The sequence below is a fragment of the Panthera leo genome, chromosome A1, assembly GCF_018350215.1.
Source record: "Panthera leo isolate Ple1 chromosome A1, P.leo_Ple1_pat1.1, whole genome shotgun sequence".
NCBI lineage: Eukaryota > Metazoa > Chordata > Mammalia > Carnivora > Felidae > Panthera > Panthera leo.
The window spans coordinates 7164967-7184601 of NC_056679.1; the positions used below are offsets into that span (position 1 = coordinate 7164967).

At 45.9% G+C, this 19635-nt stretch overlaps 3 protein-coding genes across 6 annotated transcripts in view; 2 read left to right on the forward strand and 1 right to left on the reverse strand.

The window, feature by feature from the left end:
* LNX2 (ligand of numb-protein X 2) overlaps positions 1 to 4276 on the reverse strand; it is an 80598-nt gene extending 76322 nt beyond the window's left edge. Inside the window, exon 1 of one of the 4 annotated variants that reach the window (XM_042939410.1) lies at positions 4227 to 4276. The gene's annotated coding sequence lies outside the window, so the exon portion shown is untranslated. Of the gene's footprint in view, positions 1 to 1947; positions 2447 to 2521; positions 2778 to 2869; positions 3049 to 4226 lie in introns of those variants that run through there. The other 3 variants (XM_042939039.1, XM_042939333.1, XM_042939481.1) reach the window with 3 other exon arrangements.
* A 193-nt stretch (positions 4277 to 4469) lies between these two features.
* Positions 4470 to 6096, forward strand: LOC122220318 (DNA-directed RNA polymerases I and III subunit RPAC2). Its single transcript, XM_042939711.1, has 2 exons — positions 4470 to 4554; positions 5522 to 6096. The coding sequence occupies exons 1-2, from the start codon at positions 4529 to 4531 to the stop codon at positions 5895 to 5897; spliced, it is 402 nt and encodes a 133-aa protein (XP_042795645.1). The 5' UTR covers positions 4470 to 4528; the 3' UTR covers positions 5898 to 6096.
* Positions 4476 to 19635, forward strand: part of LOC122220268 (protein POLR1D-like) — a 47770-nt gene continuing 32610 nt past the window's right edge. Inside the window, exon 1 of the mRNA XM_042939608.1 lies at positions 4476 to 4554. Coding sequence (XP_042795542.1) covers positions 4529 to 4554 — 26 coding nt within the window. The 5' untranslated portion in view covers positions 4476 to 4528. The remainder of the gene's footprint in view (positions 4555 to 19635) is intronic.

The window sequence follows — 19635 nt, forward strand, 5'->3', positions numbered from 1 at the left end:
GCTAGCTCTCTCTCTCTCTCTCACATACGCACAAACTGAATAAACATTAAAATAATAAAAAAAAAAAAAAAGGATAGAGATATCTAATACACAGTATCCACACTCCTGGCACCGCCGTGTTATAAATGCCTCCCTTTTCCCCAAATCTTCCAAAAAGCTAACCACACCCACAAAGGATTTGTGTCAACTCTTTCTCTTTTCCATTCTTTTCCTAGCTCCTGTCCAGCACATCTATCCAACATCTTCATCACAGATATCTCAACCGTTCATTAGCACCTCACTGGACTGGCCTAAAACTAGCTATCTTCTCTTCCCCATTTCTACCAGCAGTTGCTTTTAACTGCTCCTTCTCATATCTCCCAACCTTCCGAAACAAGCTCATTCGTGTCGTCATCGCTAAAGGAACAACTAATATTTATTGAGTACTTGTAACATGCTAGGTAGTCTGCCAAGGGCATTACGTGCGTAATTTCACTTGATCCTCAAACCCTACTAGACAGGTACTGTGATCATTTCCTAAATGTTAGGAAACCAAAGCTCAGGATGGGAATTCTACAGGGTAAGCAATGGACTTCAACTCTTGCACCCACTCCACGGCCAGCTTAACCAGTACACTCCAATGACTCAGGTCAAAAGACCTAGGAATCCTCTCTTATTAATCACATCTAGTCACTTACCTAATCCAACCAAATAAACCTCCTCAACACCATGATAGCTCTTCCTCCGCTCCACTGCCTTCAGAGTAACAGCTAGCTAGCATCTACCAAATCCTCACTACGTGCCAAGCACTGTTCTAAGTAATATACGTGTTTTTTTCCCCTTTTATCCCCCAAACCCTACGAAATGAAAAACCTAAAAAAGAAAGGGGTTACGGAGTGAGTGACAGAACCAGATTCAAACCCAGGCAATGCGAACTGAGAAGCCCTGAGCCCTTAACCCCTAGAGTGTAACGGTTCCCTCTTTGTCTCCCATGTGGACCCCCACCATCCTCCAGACGGCTGCAGATATCTTTCTGGAATACAAATGTTATCAACACGTTCTCCTACTTAAAATTAGCAGCTCTGTATCACTGAGGGGATCAAGTCCAACTTTCTTAATTTGGCATATAGAACCCTTTATGTCTCTGTTCAAGTCAGTTCAACAAGTGCTTGAGTGCCTACTGTAATCAAGGCAAAGTGCTGAGTCGTCTGAAAGGAGTAATATACCAACCCCTGACTACTACCCCAGCCCCAAACGTTGCGTTCCTCAGCCAGAGACTCCCTGTGGATCTCATAAAGCAACACCCTACATGTTAGTCTCTTTGCCTGGAATGTACCAGGCAAAATTCCTCAGCAACGTGAAGCAGAAGTGCCTAGATGAGGCCTTCCCTAGCAAACCTCAGTCAGAAATGCTCCCTTTTGTAAGTCCCCACAGCACTGTGTTCAAAATATAGTGGAACAGGTATGGATCGACTTCCAAATAAGACCGTGATCACCTTCAGGGAAAGAACTGACCCCTGCCATCAATGTCTAGCAGGCAGTAGGCACTCTATCATGTGCTGAACAAATAAAGAATGAAAATGTTCCAACCTGATGAGGAGAGAGGAACAAGACACCCAACTAGGAACCTTAATACACAAGGGGGCCAAATTAAAAGTAGTGTTATTGTACTTCAGTTCTGATTTGGCCTACATTTTACCCCTCTGGGAAAACCCACATGTGGGACTTCAAGCTAAAGAGGCAAAACTTCTGTTTTCCAAGGCTCAACAAAGCTTTGACTGGCCAAAACAGATACTAGATCAAAGTCCATTTTCTAAAGGACTGTGAAGGTGGGAATCAAATGTGTCAAAAGAAAATAAATTGATCTACTGAGATCCAACTTCATCAGTGCTGCGTCACAGTAGGTGCAAGAAAAAAAAAAAATCAAAACCTGTCCTGGGACAAAGGCCAATTGACAAATAAGTCCTACCGCTTGCGAGAACGTGAAATTCTTAAAGTGAAGGCAGTCCCCATAAAGCGGAGTTCACAACTGTCTTCTGCCACTGCTTTACGCTCAACTTCTGGTTTCTGTGATTTAAAGAGAAGCATCTATACAGTTAAGCCCATGCCCGAGTGTACTGTAGCTCCGGGCAGATACGAACGTCTTGATTCCTAATGTTAATTGCAAACTGAAACATCACAAGAAACACTGCGTTCGTCAAAAGTCCTTCGCCTGAAACATATGGCATAAAGCTTTGAAAGCGAGTGATGTCTTTCCTGAACGGTGCTTTGTGTGCAACTGCTTCCAAATGGAGATCCACATTTTGAAACTACCCCCTCGGAGACGTGTGATGTCCCACCCGCTCCAGCCTCAAGGGAAAGGTGAGAATTCGTAGGCAACAGGCTGGGACGGTGGGTATCTCTCCCTATTCCTTTCCCGGAGAACAAGATCCAACGCAAGGCAGTTAGTGCCACTCTCATTTACAGCGCGCGCGCGCACACGCGCGCGCACACACACACACACACACACACACACACACACGACATAAGAAACTCATGCCCACCTCTCCCCTCCTGAAAACAGCAAACGACGCGAGGATCAGCAACACTGCGGCCGGAACCACCAAACGCCAACAGCCGGGGGCCTCCCGCCTCTCCCAGGCGCCTGGCCGGCGGCGGGCGCCCGGCGCAGGACAACCCGTCCCCTCCTCCCCGGACGAGCGCGGCCAGCCCCACAGCGGGTCCGGGTCCACGTCTCCCGCAGCCCGGGCGAGCCAGGAGCAGAGCCGCGGAGGTCGGCCGCCTCGCCCGGCGCGGCGCTGCCCCGCACCCCGCCGCCGCCCGCACCTGAGGCGGCTGCCCGGGACCCGCGACAGGGCGCGGGGCCAGGCGGGCAGGGCAAAGTTACTCACTGGGAAAGCGCGGCCGCCCGGGGCGCGCGCCGGCTCCTGACGCCGCAGCCCAGCGCCAGCTCCGCTCTCCGCGGCCCGCCGAGGGAGCCGGGAGCCAGTCGGCCTCCGCTACGCGGGGAACCGCCGCCGCCACGGCCGCCACCGCGGATTTCCTGGCAAGAAGCAAACTCTGGCCAAGACTTCACTTCTCAACCGCCCCTGCTGCCTTCCCGGGGGCGAGCGCCGGGGCCGAGCGGCCCAACCCGACACGCGCCTGGGCCAATGGGCGGCAGCGTAGGGCGGGGAGGAGGCGGGCCAGAGAGAAACTCCGCTTATCCCAGAGCTCGGGGGGCGGGCCAGGCCGGGGCCGTCACTCCCGGGTTAGAGTGAGCCCACTCCGCCCTCGCCGCTGGCCCTCCCCCCACCCGGTCTCGGCTGTCCCCGCCGCTCGCCTGATCCCCCCGCTGAAGACACGCTCAAGAAGTGCCTCTGCGCTCACCGCGGACCGCCGCGAGGAGAGTGGAACAGCTGGGGGGAGGCAGTGAGCATCTAGGGGAATCGGGTTGGGGGCAGGAGAACAGGTGGCGCAGGAAAGCAGAAATATAGGTGTGTCGGGGGTGAGAGGACTCTGGGGTAAGGTGGTAGGGACAGGGGGGCTGACCGGGCAGAGAAAGGCGAGGGGAGTAGGAGATCGAAGAAGGGAGAAGGGTTTTTGGCGAAGAAGAACACCCGCGGAGAAGAGAGAGAGGAGAGGTACAAAGGAAAAAGGAGGGCGGGGAGCGAGTCTGGGTGGTGAAAGGTTGCCGAGGCGGAGGCAGGAGAGCACCTGGGAACAAAGGTAAGAGGGAGGTTCTGCAGGTGAAGGAGGTTTATGAAGCTAAAAGGGTAAAAGGAAAAGGAAGTGCAAAGCAAAGGAGGGCGTACGTATTCCAAGTGTAGGAAAGATCCTAAGAGAGAAAGGGCGGGGGCAGGGGGGAGAAGAGCAGTTTTCCTTCCAAACTCTCCTCTACGAACGCTTGTCCTTTGACCCATTTGAGGTGTGCAGCCGCAAGGTCCCGGATGACGCAAACTCAGACTTAAACCCATCCTATTCTGTTGTAAAATTCATCAAGGTGTATCGATCAACTATAGTTTAAACCTGCCATCCCATGAACACCACCCCCCTACCCCCTCCTGGCTTGGGGTCCCGCCAGGGAGTAACACGGGTGGAGCGGCAAATCTTAAAGGCCCGATTCCGCCCTAAGAAGGAAGGTGATTTGGGGGCCGACAGGTAAGGCCCCGCCCCCTTCGCCATCACCTGGGGTAAGGTGCGGAGGGCTGAACCCAAGCGCCCACGGGCGGTTCTCGGCCTCGAGAGGGGACAGGAGCCCGACCCCACCTCTCCCCGCTGGCTCAGCGGACAGACTAAGCTCCGGGAACTCCAGGTGAGCAACTCGGACCTCGCCGCCGCCCTCCTCGCGCCGGGGGCGGGGCCTGTGGGCGGGGCCTCCGGGCGGAACGTACACGCCCCGCCCAGCGGCTGGGCAGTGCCGCGCCGCTGCGGCTCCTCCTCCCTCCTTCCGTCTTCGGCTCCTTCCGTCGGTCGTTCCTTCCTTCCTGCTCCGCCTGCACGTTTCGCGATATGGGTTAGAGCCTCCGATCCAGCAGCACCACCTGAGGATCCCGGAAGCCGCCCCCGCGATGGAAGAAGACCAGGAGTTGGAGAGGTAACGGCCGTGGAGGCGGGTGGGCAGGGGCGGGGGGGAGGCGGGCGGGAGGAGCGGGCCGCGCCCTGCGCCCCGAGCGGGTGGCGGAGGGGCCGGTGGTCGGCCGGGGCCTCCGCCTCCACGGCCCGACCAGACAGCGAGCGCCTGGCTGGGAGGACAGGGGAGGGGAGAGAAGTGGGCGCCTGAGCGGGGAGAGGGGGCCCCGACTGGGAAGAGAGGGGAAGACACATGGATGTTTTGGAGTAGAAACGCTCAGTACCACTAGATGTCCTGGAGGGAGCACAAGTTGTGAGGCCGGACTTAAGTCCCCACATTGCCCCACCCCCAGTTAAAACAGCGAGAGTAAATAAAGCTAACGTTAGATCGCGCACCAGGCCACTGTTCTCCGAGGGCTGCTATTGGTGCGTTCAGTCAGGCCTAAGCCCCTGTAACTGCGGTCCAAATTACTCTGTGCGCTCAGTTCTCTTCCTCCCTCCTGCTTGATTTACATATCCCGGAATTTCCATTCTAGTTAATCTCCTGAAAATGGAAACCATAGTGGGGCCTGCACGATGGTAATCTACAGTCTGTTTTTAAAAAGATCTATGTTTTTCTACGCCTTTAAACATTTCTACGCCTTTTCATTCCCTAGCAGAGCCCACCCGGTTGTAATCTTATCCCTTCCTTATGACTGTGCCAAAAGAAGATTTTAACAAACATTTGTGTGTTAAGGGGACTCCCCTGTGGCCATGTGGACGGTCCGATGGGGTGGGGAAAAAACCGGAGGCAATAATTACATACTTACTGACAGACTATGTGGAGGCAGGAAAATAAGGGGCTAATCCTAACAGTTCTGTGTAATTGGAGTGCATTAGAGTATAATGTGTTGCCAGTGTGATACAGTAAATGCAAAAAAAAAAAAAAAAAAAAAGCTAGCTGCAAAACCATATTCAGTATGATCTCATTTTTATAAAAAATATGTGTGTAGAAAAATATCTGGATTGAAGACCTCAATGGCTGAAGGCGAGAGGAAGACAGCCCTGGAAATGGTCCAGGCAGCTGGAACAGATAGACACTGTGTGACATTTGTATTGCACGAGGAGGACCATACCCTAGGAAATTCTCTTCGTTACATGATCATGAAGAACCCGGAAGTGGAATTTTGTGGTTACACTACAACCCATCCTTCAGAGAGCAAAATTAACTTACGCATTCAGACTCGAGGTACTCTTCCAGCTGTGGAGCCATTTCAGAGAGGCTTGAATGAGCTCATGAATGTCTGCCAGCATGTGCTTGACAAGTTTGAGGCCAGCATAAAGGAATATAAGGATCAAAAAGCAAGCAGAAAGGAGTCCACATCCTAGTCCCTCACGCACTATACAGGGAGGACTGTCCTCTAGGATATTGTCTTCGTGATCTGGCAAAAAACCCAGAAATAGAAGTTTGTGATCACGACCCGATGTGTCTTCAGCAAGGCGTGCTTCTAGCTCTTACCCATTACAGCTGTTGGAATCCCCGCAAGAACCTTTGTATTCATCTAATAAATTCCCTCTTTCATTTAAACGAATTTGAGTGGTTTCTGTTGCTTCGTCTGGAAGATTGGCTCTTTCAGGGTTGTTTGTTTTTCTTTTAATTGAGTCAGCAGTGAAAGTAAGCTGTGAGAAAATTACAGGCCTTGAAAGGACTTTGATCAAGGGAATTCAAAAGAATATGCAATATGCATTCATGGCTGTGATTGGGGGAGAAGGAGAGATGCGGTGGAGCCTGACCCCAGCTAGACTGGGATTGGTTTAAAAAAAAAAAGGTGGAAATGGGAGGAGGGTTTAGCTTCTTGTTGGATACTTTTTAGTAATTCATGGGAGAATTGCATTCTTTGCTATGACTTAGGTGGGGCAAGGGGCAAGGGTGGGGAATAATTTGAAAGAATTGTGAGAATTATGGTTTCACAGGAAGGTTAGGTAGGATCTAGCACGATCTTTGTGGCAGCATTTATAGGATAGATACCAGTTTACTGCTTTAATTTCAGGACACTAATAAAATATTTTGTCGGAAATGATCTAAGTAGGTCAAGAGAGTTTATATTATAAAAGGAGGAAACTGGAGTGACCAGATAACATTTTCAGTCCTTAGGTGGGTATCTAGGTATAGCCCAAGGTTGCATTAAGGATGGGGAGAAGGAAATTCCATGTTGGGAAAATGATTTTTTTTTTTTAACTTAAAATATTAGCGAACCGCTTCTAAGCTGTCCTGTTAATCTCATCAACCTCGTCTCATACCTGTCCTACCCCACCTTGACTCTTCATTCACCCTAAATCTCTGGCAGCCTTTGAACCTGAGCACCCCGCCCCCAGCACTCTTTGCTTTGGGGCCTTTGTTTTTGCTGTCCCGTCTTCCTGGAACACTTTTACCCTGCCGTACTCTAGGAGAGAACTTAACATGTCCGACTCCGTACCCTAGTTTGGGTAGTTGTGTGTGCTTTCGTTATACTCTTGGGTTTCCCGGTCTTGGATTTGCTAGGCTGTTGTTAGCGTTTATGCTGTCTGCCCACTGTACTGGCTTGCAGCACAATGCCTGATAGACAATTAGACGTTTAGAAATTCCGACAATTAGACATTTCGAATTTCTAATCTTGGTAAGGAAGTAAGGGAAGCTCCTCCAGAGATTACAGGAGGAGGAGGGGCTAGCTGCAAAAAACGAGAGAATGCATTCTGGTGGAATAGCTGTGCATAGGTCCTGAAGCAGAAAGCTGGCGGTCTGAGGAATTAAAAGTATTGAAAGATTTGCTTCTCGGTAGCATGGTAAGCAAGGAGGAGAAAGAAGGGCCTATGCTATGGATTTGGTAGGAAGGAGAGCTGGGGTGGTAAGGGGTTTGGGTTTTAAGTACAATGGGAATGACATCTGAATACTTTGATGACTGTAGAGGAGTGAGTTGTAGAGAGGCCAGAGTAGAAGCAGAGAAGCTGTAAGAGTGTCATTGGCCTGGAAGGGCAGCAAGCTAGCAATGGACAAGAGAGGGTTGATTTGAAATACACTTGAGAGCTGAACCTCAGGAATCGGATGTGGAAGGTGAGAAAACATGACCTCCGTCTAAGTTTGGGGCCAAATTACTGAAATGGGAAGCTTAAGGGGAGACATAGGTTGGAAAGTGGAAAAGGTAACTGGAATCAAAAATTCCATTGTGAACGTGGTAGACGGTAGATATGTGAGTTGGAGGCCCTGATTTAAGTTAGAGACTTTGTGAGTTCTTCAGATCATGCCACCAGGGTTGTGGGATCGAGCCCTGCATTGGACTCTGTGCTGAGCGTGGAGCCTGCTTAAGATTCTCCTTCTCTCTCTCTCTCTCTCCCTCCCTCCTTCCCTCCCTCTCTCTCTCTGACTCACTCAAATTTTAAAAAAGTGAGTTGTTGCCATAAAAATGATGTATGTATGTATTTCTATGGAGAAACTGGAGTCTGATAAAAGAAGTGGGCCCAAGACCAAGCTCTGGGCAAGCTCAGTACTAAAGATTGGGTATAAAAGTAGCAGCCAGTGAGGTATAGAAAGTAGAGTCGTGGAAGCCAGTGCTTCCAAAGAGGGAAAAAATGGCATTGAATGAGTCACATGAGGACAGAAAAGTGCTGATTGACATTAATAGGTTGTTGGGCACTAGGCGTATTAGTTTAGTGCCTAACAGGGCTAAACGTTAGCACTCACTATATCGGAAAAGGACTTAGTTTGGGTTTTCCAATCAAGCAAGTACACTGTAGGGCACTGACGAGCTGAATGTTACTGGGAGCGGGGATGAGGGAAGGTCAAAGTCATAGGGCCAGGATAGTGTTCTCCTAGAGTGATCCAGAAGAGATTCTGGAAAGCCAATGTCACTGCAAGGAAATTAGCCCTTGAAGATGCAGGGAACGTCTAAGAGGATAGGTGAGAATCAAAAACGTTTGCCTCTGAGTAGTCCTATGGGGATGGGAAACAGGGTTATTTAACTGAAGTGTAATACCTCTGAACCAAGACCTCCAGGAGATGAAAGCAAGGCTTAATTAGTGGACATAGAGGTGTAGGATGATGATCATAGACTGAAGTAATTAATAGCAGTACATGTGGGAAATGCCCTCACGTGACTACCTCCATATCACGTGGCTTCGTTGCTCCGAAGAAGATTTATCATCACTGATCTTGCGGCTTGCGATCTTGAATCTGCTTAGAGTGGCCGTAAATGCACAGGTTGATGCAAAACAGCTTTAGAAAGGCAGATGGATGGAAGGAAAAGACTGAGGGCAGGACTGGAGGGGTAACCAAGAGTCGGGTACGAGTGGGAACAATCTGCATAAAGTCTGTGGCATCTGACAGAAGATTGAATTGGTCCTTAAAAGGGTAAGGGAGATAAACAGGAGTCAAATATATTTATATATAAACTGCGAAAAAAACTTGATCCGTACCTCTGATTTGCTAATAGCTTTTCACTGAAACGAATATTAATGATTTAAAATCAGAAATCTCGTTCAGCTGTAAAGCACTGTGCCTTTTAAAGAGCCAATCATTAAATAAAGTGATTACATACCAAAGGCTTTTAATAAATAATAATTTGAGTACTTACACAGCACTTTCTATTTTCAAAGCACTTTACAAACTAATTATTTATAAATTGCATATAGCTGTAACATCTAAGTGCTCTAATTAGTTGGTATAACACACAGGTGCCTACAAAGTCTCTGTAGGGATAAAAAAAGAAAAAAGTGTACATAAAAAGCAGACCGTTTAGTGCCATTCTGACCAAAGAGTGTCTCGCATTTCTAGAAATATGAGACCATATCGAGTTCTATGGCCCACCATTCCCCACCCTTCTTTTTGTTTCCTTGAAACATTAAAATTATAGATAGTCCCCAGATCACTAGACAAGAATCTTTTTGTCGGCATAATCTCCTGTAACATCCCTTAGACTGGACTCCTAGGAAGTATACCCAAATCGACCAGTGTGTGCTTTCAAATACTTATAAAGACCCCAAATCCAGCCTTTTGTGCTTAGATTCTTGGGGGGTTTTTTGTTGTTCTCTATTTGGAACTTTATAAATTATCCGGGTACAGTTATTGTGCGATTTGCAATTTTTTAATGAATTCTTTCCATATCTAAATTATCGGGGTCCGTATTGTACAGCAGATACGGACCTAGTAGGGGCACAGCCCTAAGAAATGGTGGAGTCTGTCCTAAAAAGCCTGATGTGGTTTGGAGAGGGCAGACAGAGTTATACACATGAAAAAGGAAACAAATTGCGTTTACGATGAAGTGCTTTAACGTGCAGTGCAGAGTATTATGTGCTGAACACAGACCGGAATGGGAGAGAGATGCTCCTGAAACAAGGATTGTTCCATGAGCATCCACTCTGCCAGCCACCATCCCGAGCACTGCGGATGGCAAACAAGACGGCCATAGCCTGCCTTCCAGCACCTCATGGGGTATTGAAGGTGGCAGACCTGAAAAATAAATAAGAGTGTTCCAGGATAAGTCGTTTTCTCTTTGTCAGTATAAAGGGGCCATTAAAGATTCCTAAGCTTGGGGACACCCCCAGAGTTGTGTTGTGTTTTGTTTCATCCCATGCCTGTGCAGAATGGATGAGCGGAAGAAAACATTGTAAGACAGTGCATTAGGCGGCATTTATGTAATGTAAGGAGAGCATAAGTGTAGGAATGGAGATAGAGGATAGGAAAACTGCTAAGAAAGAAGGAAAATACTTGGAGACAGATTGTGTATAGCGGTAAAGGTAAACTAAGGATTGCAAATGGCCCCATTTCCGTGTCTTTTACCCCTTTGTTTTTCTCCCACTCCCTCACAACCAAAACCAGTATGGCGGGATTTATCATCTCCGCTCCTCCCCAACTTGTCCTTGCTTACAGAAGTCACTGTGCACCTCGCCCTTACCTCGTTTCCTCGCTCGTGTCGGAATTCACATCTTTAACAAGGCTGAGAACCCAGGGCTACAGGTGACAAGATTGGGGGTGGGGAGAGGAGGTCAGGGCACTGAGCGGACTGGCTCTTGCTGCTGCTGGCCCTCAACAAGTTGCTCTCCTCAAAGGGAACCTTCCTGTCTTCCTTCCTTCTTTCCTTCCTTCCTTCCTTCCTTCCTTCCTTTCTTTCTTTTTCATTCATTCATTCATTCCATAAATATTATTGAGCACATACTATATGCATGCACAGTTTAGGTAGTAGGGATATAGCAGGGAACAAACTGACCCACAAGCAGTTTATTTTTTAACAGCGGATACATAAAATAAATACGTGATGTGACTTAAGGTAGTGGTATAAATGGAAAAAGAAGGATAGGGATGGGAAGGGTGAGAGAGTGAGTAGCTAGTGAAGGCCTTTCAGAGAAGGTGACGTTTGAGCAGAGAAATAAAAGAGACCAAGGATAAATGAGACTGTACCCAGAATTTTCTAAAAACTGAGATGATTCAGCAGTGAAAAAGCTAAATTATGAACCTCTTTAAAGGAATAAACTTCTCCGCATTGTGTGTTTGTGTGTGTGTGTGTGTGTGTAGTTTTTATCCGTGTCTAAAATTATATCACTTATATGTGCATGTACTTATATAGTAAAGAATAATTATAGGAAAGAATATTCAGTTACTGGGACAGTAGGATATTGTAAAAGTTTTAGATTGGCTAATACATATCCATTTAGATATGTATGTGTATTAGGGGAATTTATTTTAATGGGCCCTTTTTCCTTTGTGTGTGTGTGTGTGTGTGTGTGTGTGTGTAAGTATATCTTAGGAGGAGAAACTGATGTGCTCGGGATCCTGAATATCTTTTAGCAGATGAATTAAGAGGTTGCATTTTTGGAATCATACCGCCTGGGTCTTGGCCTTGGCCCAAAGACTCTTTAACTATGTGGCCTTGGACAAGTTATTTGACCTCTTTCTGTCTGAGTTTCCTCATCTGTAACATTGAGATAACAATAACACTTGCCATATAGAAATATAACTATTAATTTAGATAATCTATCGAAAGTGCTTAGGGCATATCTGGCCCATAGAGTATGCTGTCAATTAGCGTTAGTTACTAATGTTATTATAATACCAGTAACGTGTCAAACAAGCTGATTTCACTCATTTCTTCCAGGTGACAACTTAAAAGCAAAAAATTGCTGTTATTTTTGTTTCCTCTAGCCCAGGGCAGCACTATAATACAAATTTGTGGAGCCCTGTATGGAAGGTTATCAGTCTGCTAAAGCCATTGCTTTCAAGAAAGATATTTTAAAACAGCATTCCTATTTATAGAATACAGATAAAAAGCGAAGAGAAATTGTGTTTCTCCTCTTTTCACAAAGAAATTAAGACGGAGCATCCATAATCTTTTCTAAGCTTCAAGACAGAGGTTAATAAGCCAGAAGGGAAGCACGTTCTATAGCAGATCTGGTTTGGTATGAGGTATCTGAATAAGAAACCAGGCTAAGCATAAAATTGCTTGAAATAGGATATATTGATATTGTATCCAATAATACAAACCCTCAGTAGGTTCCCTGTTTGTTATGTAAGGCATTTAACGTATGTCAAAGAGAAAAGCTACCTGTGTGCTTTTCTCAGTTTGCCATGCGGACTTGAGTCCAACCTCAAAAATGGTGTAGATGATGCCTCAACCAATTCTATTAAAAGAGCTCCACAAGAAAATCAAACCTCCTAGAGCGTCTAGCAGATGGAGACTGCACCGTTGGCTTAAACAACATCTTGGGGTTTGGGTTGGGTTTTTCTGTTTGTTTTTGTTTTTGATCCTCTTTCAAGAGTGAAAGAGGCTTTCTTTCTAGAGGCCTCTTTCCAAAATAGTACTGTGTGGAAGAGTAAGAACCCTGAAGTGGGAGGCCTGGTTTAAATCTTGGCTCTACCATTTTCTAACTTGTGAATGCAGGAAAGTGTCTTAAGATTCCTGACCCCCCGTTTCCTTATCTGTAAAATTGACTAATGCTAATACCAACTTTATAGGGTTGTTGTGAAGAATGAATGAAATACGGCACTCAGCACGGTTCCTAGTGTACTTAAATACTCAAATACTAGCGATTACTATTACTGTTCTATTGGTTATTGTTTAAGCCAATTAGTGGTGATTCGAATAGTGGCCTTCCTCCTATTGGTTATGTCTCGTTACCCGTGACAGACCTCACTGGCCTTCTCACTTCTTTCCTTATCCGCCTTGCTTCTTTCTGTGTCAGAGCCTTGGCACTCGCCCCCTATTTTCCTACACTGTCTTCCCTTAAGTCTTCCCATGGCCTATCCCTTTTCAAGGTAATTTCCTTAGAGAATCATCCTTGACCAATGTATTACTTACCCGATGCTGCGTAACAAATTGTCCTAAAACTTCGTGCTGAGAACTAAAACCATGTCTCAGTGTCCGTGGGTCAGGGATCTGGCTGGAGCTTAACTGGACGAACCCGACTCACAGGCTGCAGTTGCCTGGAGGCCAGAATGGGGGGTGACTGACCTCCAAGCTCACTCACCTGAGGCTGCCTCCTGCCGCGGCCTCTTCCCCCAGAGCAGGGGAGGGGCCAGGAAGTAGCGCGCGAACCCAAGATGGAAGCCGCAGTCTTTTTATACCCTAATCTTGGAAGTGACATTCGTCATTTCTGCCCCATTCTCTTTGTTAGAAGTGAGTCTGTTAAGTCCAGCCCACGCTGAAGGTGGGATTATACAAGAGTGTGAAAATCAGGAGGGCGAGAGCCTTAGGACAATCCTTACCCACCACTGCCTTCTCTAGAACAGCAAGAGCACCTACAGACCAACCTCCGTCGTTTTCTACCCACTGACCTTGCTTCATCTCTGCATGGTCCTCCTCACCAGCTCACGTCGTACTGTGTATTTACCTGTTTGTTGTCTAACTCCACTTGCATACAGGCTCCCTGAGGGCAACGGCTTTGTCCCTCTTTGCCTTTGGGTCCCCAGCACTTGAAACCATGGCAGGCCCGTGTACGCATTCGTTAATATTCAGTAAACGAATGGCCCCGAATGACTGAATGTCAGCACCCGTTATGACTGGCGCAACAGGGAGGAAAGGGAAAACTGCAGAGAAAAACTGAGGGTTTGTAATGACGTTATTTTGTACACTCGTCCGCTGACACACACTCAGAGAAGCCACCACAGTAACAAGCCTCAAGAAAAAAAATTCTTGGGCTGCTTGGCTGGCTCAGTTGGTAGAGCATGCGACTCTTGATCTCAGGGTCTTGAGTTCAAGCCCCACGTTGGGCGGAGAGATTACTTAAAAGAAAAAAAGAAAAATTCCTGAGTGAGGCAAGAAAGCATGCCTGTCCTGTGGCTTCAATGGGAGGAAGAGCTGAGGTGATTGGCATCTTAGCCTAAGTAATAAATAAGGGCGGTTGTGCGTTATAATCTATTTCATTAATGTCTTCTCTCCATCCCCAAGAGCTTTGATCCTACCATCCCTTAACCACCTTTAGCTCATGCTTCAGTTCTCTTTTGTCCTATTGGTCTGAAAGAAAAGGCAGCATATATCCCACTTGAAGGGGATCAAAGGACATTTTTATTTTGTAGCAGCAGCAGTATGGAAGGGCGACACCAATTATCCTTGGGATCTTGTGTCCACAGAATTCTAATGGGGTCAAAGTCGTAGGATTTTTGTTTTGGATACTATGAGATGGAATGCAAAGGATTTGAGTCTAAGGGATCCTGTTCTGGCAATACTATATCCTTTTCCTGATCGGTTTGTCTAATGAATCTATGCCTTTATTACAAATAGGATTGCTTTGGCAAGATACAAAATATGTGCATTTTTTTCTACCATTTTAAGTCCTGCTATGTTCTAGATACTAAGGATGCAAAGGTGCATCTCATTTGGTTCCTGACCTTTGTATTACTGAACTCTTGAAAGAAAGGTATCGTTTCTTCTAATTCTTACACCTTGTTTAAAATTGTGGCCCCTTCTCCAACACTCTTACCCTCGGCATTCTCTTTGTATTGGCGCTTAATGTCTTATAAAACATATAGAATTTACCTATTGATTGCGTTTATTCTATATTGTCTATTCCTCCCCCACATTCCCCAAGTACCGCCACTACAACATAAGCTCCACGAAGCACAGGTTTGGTCTGACTGCTCACTGATGTGTCTATAGACCCTGGCCCACAGTAGATGCTCAAAAACTGTTTGTCAAATGCATAAATAGAAGACTGACTCTGTATTTTTCTTCAATGAATATTCTAAGAGCTTAATTTTAGTTTGAAAGGTTAAAATATCCTATAACCTTTGGGACTGTCAGGGAGAAGATGCAGATCTAGGAGTTCATTTAGGCAAAAGACGCTCGTGATCGTTTCGGGCAAAGCTAGAGTTCCAAAGGGGTAGCCTGCACAGTGAGAACCAAGCCGATCTTACCAAGTAGATATACCAGGTGGCAGGTGGGTCCGCAGAGCTCACCTAAAAAAACCCCAAACAACTGATTGTGTTATACATGGCTAAGAAGGTAGGGCTTTGGTTCTGGAAGGCCACATGTGCAAGTGGGTGGCTCTCACGTTATCGCGAACTGACCCTCAAGGCAGCCACGATTGGTTTTGTGAACACCTGCCCTACCTTTCATACCTACGGCATGGTCTCAGGTTTGGGAGTTCACAAATGAACGCTATTTCAAAAAATAAACTCTAGGGTGAATTAATGCAGGGTTGCTTACGTTTTGTTTTGCCATCGCAAATGGACTTCTCCTTTGCTTTGATGGAAATGTGTCGGGAACCCCAGTCTTTATAGGCCTGATAGAGCACGAAGGCTTCCAGTGTGTGTTTTCCAACAGCAGCGCGCAATGAACTCAGTTCAGTTCCGACACGCTCTACCCGAAACAGGGTCTGATCTCACGGGTTTGGGACTTCCTCCCACAGACTGTGCGCCCCGCCGCTTCTCAGTTAGATCGCCAATCATGAGTCCAGACCATCGCCTGCGCTTCTGACCTACGGGCTGTCATCCCTATAAACCCCTACTTGGGTTCAACTACTTTGCTAGCACAGCTCACAGAACTCAGAGAAACATTTACTTAGGTTTACCAGTTTGTTATAAAGGATACAGATGAACAGCTAGAGGAAGAGGTACGTAGTATAAGGTGTGTAGGTTGGGCGGGGGGTTTCCATGCCTTCTCCCTCCTCGCATCTCCACATGTTCACCAATCCAGAAGCTCTTTGAACCCTGTCCTTTTGGGTATTCACAGAGACTCCATTCGTCAGCCTTTGGTGACTGAGCTTAATCTCCAGCTCCTCTCCCTGCCCCAGAAGGCTGGGGGTGGGCTAGCCAGCCCCCATCTTTAGAAAGCCTAGGAGCTCATCATGACAAAAGATACCTTTCTTGCCCTCAACATTTAGGAAATTCCAAGGGTTTTAGAAGTTCTGTGCTAGGAACAGATAAAGACCAAATATTTATTTCTTATACAAAGAATAAATGGGACATTCTAAAATTGGACGTCTGGTGTGCCTTTTTTTTTTTTTTTTTAAATCACATTAGCTCCACAATAAGATGAGCAGACTCTGGCAGTTTTTCCTTGGATCCTCGTGAACATTTGGTCCACAGCTCTTAATTTCTACACCACCATTCCTGCTAATTTATATGGGATCTCAGAATCCATTTTAATTGGAGCTTAGACTGCAAGTTAAGGATCACACATCGTGGAGATTCTGCAACTAAAATTATTATCCTGGTTGGCTTGCTTACTCTGTTCTGCATACTTACGCATAAATTCTGGGGCTTGGAATACTTAGCGGGATTTTTATTAAAAAATGATTACTCTAAAATATAAAATGTAAGCATCAATTACCATTTCATTCCCTGAAAACGAAGAATAAAGAGTGTCACCATCATGTTCTTTGTGTGTCAGAGTAAATGCAGTGGAGTCACACTCTGCATCAGATGTTATCATCGAAGCCTTCCGGACTTGGTTCTACAAATCGCTACCTGTGGTTGGTTGGTTGGCTTCTTTATTGACACGGTGAAGATCGTTCTTTGTTCTTAAGTGGATGGAGGAAATCGGAGATTCTGGGGCCTTCTGATTAGACGCTGTGCTGAAAATGTCTGTCTTGAAGTGCCACAGGCGTTCACCGCGGCTGCCCAGACTTGCAGCTTGCGAGCCAAGGGTTCCCTTTTTGTTTTCGTGTTCTAATAAATTGGTCCCCACCTGAGAGCAGTGTGCTTCAGAACAAGCCAGGACACGAGGAAGCCAACTGGGCTTCTCCCTAGCCAGAAGCAGATGGCCAAACAGACACGTAACTGTGACCGTAAAGTAAGAAGACCGATTTGCCTAGCCACATGGGAAAACCAGTTTACTCCTCCTTCAAGGTAGAGAGTTTTTCCCATTTATAGAAGAGGAAACCGAGGCCTGGAGAAGTAAGCAGCCCAAGGGTATATGGGTAGTAAGTGGGTCTGACCCAGGACAGCCTGACTCCTTAGGCTCAGCTTCTTACGTCCGTAATGTTGCCTGTGTTAACCTCCCTCAGGTACATATGAAGATAACAAAGCTTTGTGAGAACGTATGCTCCAGAGTTGGACTCGAGACACAAAACTGTCTTGTTTTGTCTTGTTTATTTCCAAGTGCTTGTTTATTTCCCAGTCCAGGCTGCAACATGATGGAAATGAGGCTGATCTGAACCATGAAAAGAGTCAAAGAGTTAGTCTCTGGTTAAGAATCCAGATACAGGTTTACTGATACTTGGTTTGTGAAAGTACCGTTTCCCATATTATTAAACTTCATTGGCATTATCTTTACGTTCTAGTCGTTTAATCCCTGTTGTACCAAAGCAGCACTTCCTCGTCCTGAAAATGTAGAAAACATCTTCACAGACGCAGGAAAATAAGGGTGTGTGTTAATTGACGGGGCTCTGGAGGTGGAGTCAGAAAGGTCTGGGGGAGACTCAGGTGTACCCTTTACTGGTTGACCTTGGATGAGTCAGACTTCTTAATTAAGCCTTAGTTGCCTAACAGAAAGGGAACAATAACTTCAAGGGTTCTTCTGAGGCTCCACGAGATAATGTATTATGCTGTTAATTGCTATACACATTATAGATACTATTATATAATACTTTTGTGTTTTAGTTAACACATAACTATCAATACCTTATAACCACTTTTTAAATTTATTTTTTTTTAAATTTTTACTTATTTCAGGAGTAGATTTCTTCAAATAATGTCTTACATTTGTTCACTGCTTTATAGTTACAAAGTAACTTTATATATGATTGTATTTGATCCCCGTAAGAACTCTGAAAGAACAGAAGTATCTTTATTTTACAGATAAGGTAACCAAGATCACAAGACCACCGAGCTAGTAAGTGGCAGGACTGGGGCACATCCTTTTCTTTACAGTGTTCTAGTGGCTTTGTCATTTTCCTAAGGAGACTTGAACATGTCCTTGATTCAGATCTAGAAAGTAAGAACTGCATAATCCCTCTCTGAAAAGCACCAAGAGATGGCATAGGGAATGTTTACAGAACAATTAATTCATAACTCTACTCGATCTGGATTTTTCAGGTAGGAAACTCTGCTCTGAAGCTTGAATTATCCTGAACGTGTGTTCTTATGTTGCACACGTTCACCGGGATGTTAACCTGTCCGCCCGTATTGCCTGGAGCAGACCTAGTTCGAGAATGAACGCAGTGAACTCTTTGAAAAGCTGAAGAACCCAGACCAGACCACTGGCTTTCTTTTTGTACATACAAGATAGGGGGCTTTCGTAGAATTCGTTTCTGATCATGTGTTTCATGGGTCGTTGGCCCTTTGAAGTAGTTCTCTTCTGACTGGTTCTCCGCCCGTCTCCCTGTTAGCCCTTTAAAATCTCACTCGGTTTCACCAGAGGACTTGGTTACCTCTGCCAAGTGCACACAAAATTTCCTCTGGCTGTAGAAAGATAGAATTTCCTTGGGGCGCCCAGGTGGCTCAGATGGTTAAGCATCTGACTGTTGATCTCAGCTCAGGTCATGATCTCGCAGTTCATGTGTTCGAGCCCTGCCTCAGGCTCCGTGCTGGCGGTTCGGAGCCCTGCCTCAGGCTCCGTGCTGGCGGTTCGGCTTGGGATTCATTCCCTCTCCCCCCCCCCCCCCCCCCCACTGTGTGTGTCTCTCTCTCAAAGTAAATAAATAATTTCCTTTATTATTTGGACCAATAAATAATATCATCAAAACAGAATAATACACAGGATTAAAAACATGAACATTCTGGAAGCTTTTCTTCACAGAATATAAATTAAAGAAGGAGATACTGAGATTGAAAAATGTTTTGCCAAATTCAAATCCCTAGGTGAACTACATTGCCCCTCCCAAGAAAGATCAAAACAAAGAAAGCCCTTTATGCTTTCTCATATTTTTTCATTCCTTACGGTGCATCTGTGAGCTAGGGCTTAGTCTCATTTTATGGAGAGAAACACACTCAGGGAAGGTGTATGATTTGCCCAAGAACACCCAGTTGGCTAGTGGAGTGGGCTCCCACTGCACCCCACCGGTTGCCAACATAAAACATGGGTTTGCATATTAAAAGGTTTTGATCTATCAAAACCTTTGAAGTGAATAATTTAGGTAATTTTATGTAGGTTTTCGGTTTTATATGATTGAGCAATCATAGTAAATTACTTGAAGAGACATTTGCCAGGCCGAGGGAGTTCTAGTTTTACCACTCCTGAATTCGGCCAGGACCAAGTTTCCCATCAGCCATTGCTGGGTGGGGTTTGCTTCTTGTGTGTGTTTTACAACACGATTATAGACACGCAGTAGCACCGGGATCGTGTTAGTGCCGCTCTTTGCAGAGTTGTTCTCTAAAGGCAATGACCCTGGGCTAAAATATCCTAATTGTAGTCTGTCCCCTGGTAATCCCTACCAGGATGATGGAAAAATGCCATCTTAGGTTGGGGGGGAGGGTGAGAAATACTGAGAATTTGGTTAAATTTTACAATAAAAGAAAAAAGATAACTTTAGTTTTAGGCAAGTTGTTAACCTCTCTAAGCCATAATTTCCTTGGCTTTAAATAATAAAATTAGACTCTTAACATTTGGGAAACTTTTACTTTACGTTCTCATAACATATTATTATATTTATAGGTTCCTTAGGGGCGCCTGGATGGCTTAGTGGGTTAAGCGTCCAACTCTTGGTTTCGGCTCAGGTCACA

Coding starts and splice junctions, on each gene's coding strand:
- LOC122220318 (XM_042939711.1), top strand. CDS start 4,529: ATGGAAGAAGACCAGGAGTTGGAGAG. Junction 4,555..5,521: donor GAAGACCAGGAGTTGGAGAG/GTAACGGCCGTG, acceptor ATATGTGTGTAG/AAAAATATCTGGATTGAAGA.